At 43.3% G+C, this 10833-nt stretch overlaps 1 protein-coding gene across 1 annotated transcript in view; it reads left to right on the top strand.

Moving 5' to 3' along the window:
- Window positions 1-7265: 7265 nt before the first annotated feature.
- The window catches only part of JAM2 (junctional adhesion molecule 2), a 40458-nt gene continuing 36890 nt past the window's right edge, over window positions 7266-10833 (top strand). Inside the window, exon 1 of the mRNA XM_071433655.1 lies at window positions 7266-7558. Within this exon, the coding sequence (XP_071289756.1) occupies window positions 7504-7558 (55 nt within the window). The 5' untranslated portion in view covers window positions 7266-7503. The remainder of the gene's footprint in view (window positions 7559-10833) is intronic.

The raw sequence follows: 10833 nt of genomic DNA, 5'->3' as shown, positions 1-10833 counted from the left end.
ACAATAGAATTATAGAATCATGGAATCACTGAAGTTGGAAAAGGCCTCCAAGACCATCAAGTCCAATCTTTAACTGAATACCACCACGTCTACTAAACTGTATGACAAAGTACCACATCTGCTTATTTTCTGAACACTTCCACCACTTCCCTGTGCAGCCTGTTTCAATGCTTTACAACCCTTTCTGTGACAAAATTTTTTGTAATATCCAACTTGAACCTCCCCTGGTATGACTTAAGACCATTTTCTCCTATCCTATCACTTGTTACCTGGGAGTAGAGACCAGCCTGGCTACACTGTCCTGGGAGGTAGCTGTAGGGAATGATAAGATCTCCCCTCAGCCTTCTTTTCTCCAGGCCAAACAACTCCAGGTTCCTCAGCCTCCCCTCATCAGACTTGAGCTCCAGATCCTTCCCCAGCTTCATTGCCCTTCTGGACATGGTCCAGCACATCAATGTCCTTCCTGAATTAAGGGGCCCAGAGCTGAACACAGGTTTTGAGATGTGGCCTCACCAGTGCTGAGTGCAGGGAATGGTTGCTGCCCTGGTCCCACTGGCCATACCTTTTCTGACACAAGCCAGGCGCCATTGGCTTTCTTGGCCACCAGGGCATGTGCTGCTGGCTCCATTCAGCTGCTGTAACCAGCACCCCCAGGTCCTTTTCCTGCTCTCCAGTCATTCTGCCCTAGCCTGTCCTGCAGGGTGTTGTTGTGGCCCAAGGGAAGAACCTGGCTGAACCTCAGACCAATGGCCTCAGCCCATTGATCTAGCCTGTCCTGCTTCCTCTTGCAGACCCTTCCTGCCCTCTAGAAAATCGACATTCCCACCCAATGGTGGGAATCTGCAAGTGACTGGGGATGCACTCGATCCCCTCGTCCAGATCATTACAAAGATATGAAACAGGGTTGTCCCCAATATTGAGCACTGGGGACACCCCTGGTGACCAACTGCCAACTGGATTTAACAGCACTCACCAGAACTCTGGGCTCTGCCATCCAGGCATTCTTTGACCTAGTGAGCAGTAAAGCATTATGAACAGTGTGGCAAAATAATTCTGAATTGTCCACCAGCAGCATTGTGGCTAAAGCATTGTCCACTGTTGTTTAGGCTGAATTGTGTCCAACAGGGCCATCCTATGTGATGGATCTTTTTTGGAAATGTACCTTTAATTGCTACTGAGCTGCCTACTCAGTGGCAGTAATCTTGCAAGTTCAGTTAAAAAAAAAAAAAAAAAAAAAAAAAAGAAAAAGGCATTGATTCTGTACTTTGCAAGTCCAAGATAAAATCATACAAGACATTCCAGAAAATGAAGGTGGGCTGTAGAAGGTTTCACTGAAAAACACTACTGAGAACAAGTAATTTGTATTGCTCTTTACTTGTTCTACCCTCACATTTTGTGGCCTTCTTGGTGGAAGTTTGGCAGTCCCATTAGGTATGAAATATTTTTACAGTCTAATAGCAATACAGTGTTCTATCACTACTCTAGTCCATTGCATTACAGCCAGGCAACTAATCCATGACATGCTCTGTCTTTAAACAGCCATCAATGACAGCTTGGGGAAAAAAAAAAAGTATCTGAAAATATTTTTTTACTTCTTGTCTCAAAAATATACTTGCTCAGTTTTTAGTTTCAAATTACAAAACAAGCAGATAATCTGTCAGATAAATCAGTTTTTTTCCCCCCAGATGTGAGTTAAAACAATTCACATGAAGCAGCTATAAAAAGTAATAAAAAGCCACTCAAAAGGAGACAAGGCCTTCTGTAACCAGGGGAGGGGACAGCCATTAAAGCAATACCCCAGGACATTGTAAAAAAAACAGTGTGGTGATAACTAAAATTGCAAAGGAAAAGAAGGGTCCCTTAAATTGGAAATATCAGCCTGTGATACACACTTACATATGGCTGCTGATTATTCTTTACACTAAAGGACCAGGCTCTCAAGCTGATGGATTCAATGTACTGCAGCTGGCAGTCAAAGCTGCACAAAAAATGCATAGCACATCAATCAATGGATTTTAGAAAAAATAATTTGTGATACAGATTGCAAAATATGCATATTGGCAATTAAGCTAAATTCAATGGAGTCTGTTTTAGCAGTTTTACAAAATAGTTTTCCATCAACTTGTCCCATAGCTATGCCTGGAATCACATCAGAATGGTCACTTCACAGCTGTGTGCTACTGTATTCAGCATTTATTAGAGCAAATTTATGTGACAACAACTTAGTGTGCTTGGAAAAAAGATGCATACAGAGATCTTATGCACAGGCTATGGCACCAAATTTCAAATGACATCTCTGACCATCTCAAAGATAACATTTCTCTTTTTAGAAATATGAAAAAATCTGTTTCTTCTTCGTTAAATATGGAAAAATATTCAAAGGTGTCTTCTTGATGAAAGCTTGAACCATGTGAGTTCCAATTACAGTAAGCTCTCAACTGTCCATATAAAGAATGATAGGCATGCTCATGCACAGGAACGCTTTTTTTTCTGTCTTTCATTTTCTCCCTTTGTGTCTCCATATTCTACATATTCCCCACTGCTTCTCATCATTATCAGGCACAGTTATCCCCAAACTTGCTGGGTCATCTTCTATTATAGATGAACCAAGAGACACTAAAACATTTAAAGAGCAATCATGGTAGGAAAGCACAGGAAGAAAAAGGAGAAGCAGCACAGAACTGCAATCCTTTATGCTTTGAGTGGCATTTCAGTCTGCAAATAAGAGAACAGCTACTCCCAGATCATCAGACATCTATACTACCTGCTTATCAACAGGATAAAAATATGTGCTTTCTTACATGGAATGAGGGTTGCATTATTTAATCTAATTAAATTCAATGAGTGAACTTGAGATATGCCTGAATGTGACTGACTAGGGAAACATTGTCTTTCATTAAACTTTTTTCTAAAGTTATTTTTAATGGCAGTGCAGGGATGAACATTCATTATCTCTCCTGCAACTATCTTCTAGTCTGGCGTAGGTAAGCCATAAAAGAGAAGAGATTCCATAGAAATTAGCATCTTACTCTTCGAGGTGCTAATTAAACAGCCAGTTCTCTTCATGTACTGCACAGCTTTTGCCCCTCTTCCATGCAGGTTTTCAAGAAGAGGAATCAGTCATCTTCCTTGTTAATGTATCTGTGATAGGTGTTTGAGTATCAACATTGCAACACCTTTGCAACCAAATTTAGCAGTTCTAATTTGTTATACTGATTTTTTGTTGTTGTTATTTTACATCAAAGCTACTCTAGAAATCAGCATGCAAATAAATCTTGGGAGATTTTGTTCCCCCTGCAAAATGAAATATATTTTGAGTGGAGAAATCACCAAAAAGAGGATTGTCTTCATATAACTTCATTTATCTTTATTCATTTTTAGCTTCCTACAGCTAGGAAAGATAAAATGTTTCCCAAGTGAAGAGCCAGAGGCTTATGGTCTTTCACAGAATTTTTACAAATTATTTTTCAAAACAGTTTTCCTGTTAGGTGAGGAGAACAGAACTCTTCGACAGCATGTCAGGGACTGAAGTGGTTCACACCTTAAACATTGTTCTGAAGGAGTTTTGCCCTGTATAGCAAAAACTGTATAAAGAAGCTACAACCACAGAAGCCCCTCCCTCCTTGAAGATGCCTGACTGGAACTTTGCACTGTGAGTTAAGCAGCCTAGATAAGATAAATGCAACATTATGTTCAATCATATCAAGTCTGGGGAGAAACAAACAAGGCTGAGGGAAATGAATTCATCCACAAGAAAGCCAAACCCAGCTGCTGTGCTGAGAACCATCCCTGGCTGGGTTTGGGCTGGGGGAGACCACAGCTCACAGAGGCTGGGTTTGCACAGAATCCCCCCAGCCGAGGGGTGAGGAGGAGGTTTCGGATGTGTGGTGTAACCTCTGGTCAGAGGCAGTGAACACCCATCCTCCCTCACACAAACCAGCCCAGCTGTGAAACCCCCAACCCCACAGGACACATCCACGGGGCATTCACATGGGAGGCAGCTGAGGGGGTGCCATAATCCATCAAAGATCCTGAAAGTGCATCCCAGAGGCCTGGCACCACCGGACTGCATGGATGCAAAATGATGCAACAGATCCAGAGTCTGCTGGAAGAGACTGCCTCCTTCCAGGGGAGGTACCTGGGCATTCTCAGCTGGCCTGGACTGGGTGTTCATTAATCCATTGGATTCTATGTTTTTCAGGGGGGACCTTCACCACCAAGAAGACCAGCTGGAGAGGATCAACAGAACATCATTGGGATTCACACAGTAGTGATATTTTCTTTCATCTGTGTCTGTCACTCTCTTTCTGTCCCCCCACCTCTTTTCTATTTCTTTCTTTCTCTCTCTCCTTCTCTCTCCTTCTCTCATATTTCTGATTAAATAAAACCCATATTATTGACTTTGGCATATGGTCTTGTTTGCACCTTAATTCAAGCAGAGGCCTCTCTAATAACTCTAAAAATTGGACCATAACACAGTGATGGTGCAATAATAAAAGAGGTAAACTCATTATTAGAACAGATTATCATCAGCACTTCACATTTGCAATAGAAAGTTTCATTAAAAAGAGGAAGAATACCATTGCAATGTAAGAATGTAGATTTATCTAAAATATTGCCTAATAAAATAAGGTCAGTCTTTCATTTTATTAATTCCTGGGATTGCTACAAAATATCCAAATCTTGAAATCATGTTGCAGTTACATTCAGTTTTTCAAGGCTTTTCTATACAAAGAACTTGTCTGGAACAGCTATCACAAAATAAGATAGCTATTCTTGACTTGCATTTTGTGTGTAGATGTTAATTATAGACTATTTTTATTAGTCTAAAAAGGAGTGTCTGTGGAAAGTTATCCAAGAATAACTGTTAAACTGAGCATCTCAAATTCTTCCATTTTGGGGTCTAGGCATTATTTAATGAAAACATTTCTACTCCAACTTTAAAAGGTAAAAAATATGGATAGCAGTCTTGTACCCTTCTAACAAAGTACTTAACAGTATTTTTAAGAATACAATTGTTGAGCAAAGTACATGGAGAAAAATTGTATATATTAAATGAACTATATGTATTACAACCACTTTTCCAGTAATTCTGTAAATGCCTTCAAAATACTAACATTTAGCTGCTGGTGTTTCCTGTAGTTGTATAAAGCAAGCGGAGAAACCATGATCTAGTTATTGCTGAAATAAAACAAGGGAATGGAAAGAAAATATGGCCTGTACTAGAAAAAGTCAGAGAAATGTGGAGGAAACACTAGGAATTTGCTTCACCTGCAAGAGAAATGAAATAGTGAACAGAGGAAAGGAACTTTAGGCTGACCTCATGCTTGTATAAAACCTTCTCATTTAAATGGATTTGCTATAGTATAAGAGCTGTGTTAATGAATAACAGAATTGCAGAAAGCTTTAGGTTGGAAGGGACCTTGAAGTCCATCTCATTCCACCCCCTGCCATGGGCAGGGACACCTTTCATTAGACCAGGTCACTCAGAGCCCCATCCAGCCTGGCCCTGAACACTTCCAGGGATGGGGCAGCCACAGCTGCTCTGGGCAATCCATGCCATCATGCTCACTGTAAAGAACTTCTTCCATATCTGTAAACTTAAGTTTTCCCTCTTTCAGTTTGAACCCATTATTCTTGTCCTGTCACTACATTTCCTGATGAAGAGTCCCTCTCCTGCCTCCCTTCAGATACTAGAGAGCTGCTGTGAGTTGTCCATGCAACCTTCTCTTTTCTAGGCTGAACAGCCCCAAATCTCTTGGCCTGTATTCACCAGGGAGGTTCTCCATCCCTCTGATCCCCTTGGTGCCTGCTCTGGCCTGGCTCCAGCAGGTCCCTGTCCTTGCTGTGCTGGAGCCCAGAGCTGATGCAGCCCTGCAGGTGGGGTCTCAGCAGAGGGGGCAGAGGGGCAGAATCCCCTCCCTGCCCTGCTGCCCACGGGGCTCTGGATGAGCCCAGCACACGGGGGAAAGGGGGGGTTTGGGCTTCCAGCACACACGGCCAGGGCATGTTAGTTTTTCATCAACCATCAGTATTAATAACATCCTATTGCCTATACTTTAATTTAATTCCATACTGCCATTTCTTAACATTCCCCATGTTTATAACTTTCCCACCAGACTCTTGCCATATTTAAATGTTATATCAAGGCAGCATTTCCATCACTGTCTGACTAAATAGTAAAACAGTCCTACCGAAATCAATGAACCTTTGTACTTGCCTAAAGCTATCATGTGTTGGGACACACAAAAAACTCTTCTGTTTTCAATGGGACAGTTTTGATTTTATTAAATGCATGTCATGATGCCAGTAATATATACTGGACATACATACATACATATATGCATGTAGATTTTTTAAAATAAATATTACTTGTGTTCTGTATACATTTTTTCCACGTGAAAAATAAACTAAGAAGATTTTGCCATGAAGAGCATTGTGGCATCCTAATTCCTTGCTCTCCATTAAAATAGCTGTTAGAGATTTTATTTATAAATGATCTTTCTTCATTTTGTTGCCCTCTAACAAAATATAGCCGACATTGCTGTTCTGATTACCAAAAAAACATACTTGTGATACTTTTCTTGTTATAGAACTGCTTTACATCAGTGGTAATGCATTTTTAAGATGTCATTGGGAACTACTTAGATGCACTATTAACAGTTAAGATGAGTAATTTTCCTTGATTCATAAATTTAAAGGACCATTACACCACTTGTGTATGTAACAAAAAACTCTCCTAGTCTGGTACAAAACAATAACATAATAACAATGTTTTGAAGGTCACCGTGTGACCCATCTCCTGCTGTAGGTGGGATTCTGTACAGAGAGGCACAAGGAGTCACTGAGACTTCTTTCGCCTTAAAACAGCGCCTCGCCTCGCCCTCACATGGCTTGTTTTTTTGTTAGCCGGAATATCCAAATGTTTGCTCCGTGATTTCACCCCGTTATCCCCACTTCCTCCTTGGGGGAAGCCGGAATATCCAAATGTTTGTTCCGTGATTTCACCCCGTTATCCCTACTTCCCTCCTGGGGAGGATTCTCCTGAGGGAAACGCACCAACAGGGACAACGCTCTTCTTTGAGCAATTAAATCTTTCCCTAACGAAAAGTTTATTCTGTTGCAACAAATGTCCTTGAGTTTATAAAGATGTCCCCGCTTAAAAATAAATAAATCAACGAAACGGGGAGAAGAACTGGATCCAACACAGCCCATCAGTGCCCGGGATGCGGGGGCGGCGGAGGAGAGGGATGCTCTCGGCACCGCAGCCCGCCGCGGCTCCCCGCTCCGGCCGGGCGGGCTGGCGGCCAGGGCACATCCCCGCCTCAAGCCCCGGCTCCTGCGCTCCGGGCGGGGAGACGCCTCCTCGGACACGTTAAAAGTTTGGGGCGGCCCCGGCTCCGGCTCCGGAGGAGGCAGAGCACGGCCGGGCGCTGCGAGAGCTCCGCGGGCGCCGAGCCCCCGGCCCCGGGCACCGCCCCACGCCGCCGCCGCCGCGGGAAGATGGCGAGCCGCAGCCTGCGCCTGCTGCTCCTGCTCTGCCTGCGGCTCCTGAGCTGTAAGTGTCCCTGTCCCGCGGGGATACCGCCGCCTCGGGGGGCTGCCCGACCCGCTGGGCTGCGGGGGGACGGTCCCCGCGGAATCTCTGTGTGTCTGTATTGAGGGGGATGGCTCCCAGAGGTGCCGCTTCCCTCCTCATCCCGGAGCGAGAGGAGCCAAGCCGCGTCTCCCAAGAACGAAACGCCAGCGAGCGCGTCCCCCGCCACAGCCGGGGCGGTGCGCGCTGATTCTTTCCATGTGTCTTTTTCCATGTTTTCGCGCAGATGTAACCTGTTTAAGGCCGGCCTGGCTAAGTGCGAGTCAGCGGCCGTCTGCCGCCGTGGAAACTTTAGGATGCGGGCAGTATAGTTTGTTTTTCTGGTGGTCTTTGCAAGGTGAATGAACAAGGGGCGGGAGGGCATTTTCTGTTGCCGGCACTGGGTGCTGCATCTTTGGAACAGACTTAAGTTTCCAGTATTTTTATGCTCCTAACTCCTTTAAAACAAAAGGGTACGGTTAGAATAAGTTGAGCAAAGATTCCCCAGCCGGAAAGCATGCATAAATAATAGGAAAAAGACATATGTGCAGCAGGTACCTGCAGAGAACCACTGAATTAACATTACTGTTAGTAGAGCCAGCTGTGATAAGGCTGTGACTTTCAGATCATGTCTTACTGTGCTTCTGTTCTATGCTTTTTGTGTCTCACTGATGTTTGGGGAAAGGGCAGTACATGAAAATAGTGTTTTGAAAAGACTATGTAGCACTGTTTTCCAATGAAATGACCACCTAGGACCAGCCCAGGGTGGGTTCTCAATCCATTGTAGATGTGGAACATTCATGGTACTGATGCTGGGTATATTTTAAGGTTTACCTTTCATTCCTCCTAACAGAACATTACCTACCAGAAAGCTCTGTGTATGTAAACTCCCTTTTTTTTCCCTGAGTCCTGTAGTCGAGATACTTGAAGTTATGCATGTCTGATAGGTCTTAGGCTTGGATTTTTTTTTTTTCCTCTCTTTTTTCTCCTACAAGACCTTATGGAAATGTTGGGCTGTTAAATGAATGGCTAGTGCAGAAATTCTCTTTCACATAGTAACTAATAATAATAATAAACATGGCTTTCTTTTTCTTTTTTAAACTTCATTTCTTCTTAATTGCATGATATATCTGAGCAGGTGAAGCTGCTGTGATTTTTTTTTGGCGACAGGTTTCAGTGTGTTCAGGCTGCTCAGCCTCCTGGTTAGTTGTCTGTTGGCAGTGCTGGCTTTGACTGCTAAGGAAATGATAGAGCATGCAATACAGTGCATCAAAGTCTGGTGCCTGCATTGTTATCAGACGTGGAGGTTTCTTCTTGGTGGGCTTTTTTTTCCCTTCCTGTCCCAATTCCAAAGAAACACTAGGTGGAAAGCAAGTTTACAAGCAAGGTGCTGATAAGGAGTCTTTTTGTGAAGAAAGTGATCGTAGGTGCATGGGTGTGCAAATGCCTATTGTTTGTGGGAGCCAGAGGAAACCCAGGAAGAAATCGAGGCAACCAGAAGTCTGCTGCTGCTCCTGTGGCTGGAGTGTGTTTACATGAGCAATAAGGCTGAGTAATTCAGGTGTCCAAGTCAGGCATATGGGCTGAGCAGTGTCCTATGTGTCTGCTCAGGTCTCTCTCCTGAGCAGACCCATGTGCTCTGGAGATGGTGGGGAATGGGCAGAAACCAGTGAGGGAAAGGAAGGAGTGGTCGATACCTCACAAGCAGCATAGGGGTTGGCCTCTTCTCCCAGGCAACCAGCAACATGGCAAGAGGACACAGCCTCAGGCTGAGTCAGAGGAGGACATCAGGAAGAACATGGAGAAGGTTGTTAAGCATTGGAATGGGCTCTCAGGGAGGTGGTAGGGTCACCATCCCTGGAAGTGTTCAAGAAACAACTGGACATGGCACTCAGTGCCCTGGTCTAGTTGTGAAGGTGGTGATTGGTCAAAGGTTGGACTCAATGATCTTAGAGATCTTTTCCAGCCTAAATGGTTCTGCAATTCTGTGGTTAAATTGTGGAGCAGGTATTGAGAACTTTCTTGGTAGCTGAGCTGCAGAGATCAAAAGCTGTCTAAGTTGATCACAGGGTATCAGCATAGCCAAGGCAGATGATGTTTGAATTGCTTTTCATTGAGGACTTGCTGAGAAATATTGATGACCTGCAGAAATTGTGGTTTCTGTGAGCTAATCTTCCCTTCCACCTTTAATTTAGGGAAAGTAAGGGAGCTGGGAGTCTTTAATCATGTTCTCTCTCAGCACAAGCTTCTGGAATTGACATCTCAAAGTTGTAAAAGGTGCCACAGCCTAAGACTTGTGAGCTCTGTTGGCAAGACAGAATAGGTACAGAAATTGTTATTAACCATCATGGCTCCATGGGAGGAGATAGTGTGTGCTGACCAAATGGCCTTTCTGAGAAGCATCTAGATGTGATTTTTCTTAATAGTAGTGCATATTGAAATTAGACTTCAGGTGGTAATGCTGGAAGCAAATGCAGTACAATATGTGTGTGTGAGGACAATGCAGAGGCAATAAATAGTAGTCTTACCTAAATATTTCATGGAGCTCACTGGGGTAGTTTGAGCAGTACGTAAGGTGATATTTTGTTTATTTGTTTCGGCTCAAGAAAACCCCGCTCCTTATTTCTCAGAAATCTTTCACTCAGATACAGAGATTCTAGACCAAAGAAGCCTTTGGTTTCTTTCCCCCCCACCCCCCCCCCCCCCCCAAGCCTGACAAAAAAATCATAAAGCATGACTGTGTTGCTGTAGGAATTGACAGTGGAAGTGTTTAAACTATGCTTTCTTCGTTATATGTGATACACAATGGATGTACTCAAAATTGAGGCTATTGTCAATCCTCAGCCTTTGGTTGAACCCTCTTTGTTTGCTGGATGAGCTTGGTAGGAACTGATTTCTAAATTAGGCCATATTCAGGTGAGATGGGATTTCTTAAATTTCTAAGACTGCGTAGTTCTCTAGTAATATCTGTTCAACATAATGCTATAAAGCAGACAGCTTGGTTTTGGAGGAGGAGTGGGGGAAGAGGCATCAACTGAATGTTCATTCTCTTGCTGGTTTAGGTGAGAAGCAGTATTTCTTTGCTAAAGGCTGCTCAAGGTTTAGAAGCATGCACAGACTCTTAGACACTACAACATAAGTTGTAGGAGGATAATAAACTGCTAATATATAAACAAACAAATAAGAAAACTAAGTACAAAAAGGCAATGTTTGTTTCTAGTCTTCAGCTTAACATTTTCCATTTATGACTGTGGTGA

Source organism: Agelaius tricolor, unplaced genomic scaffold, assembly GCF_023055355.1.
Source record: "Agelaius tricolor isolate 1412-34295 unplaced genomic scaffold, bAgeTri1.0.p SCAF_9, whole genome shotgun sequence".
NCBI classification, from domain to species: domain Eukaryota; kingdom Metazoa; phylum Chordata; class Aves; order Passeriformes; family Icteridae; genus Agelaius; species Agelaius tricolor.
The sequence above is the reverse complement of the archived record's forward strand: the minus strand, read 5'-3'. Positions and strand labels throughout refer to the sequence as shown.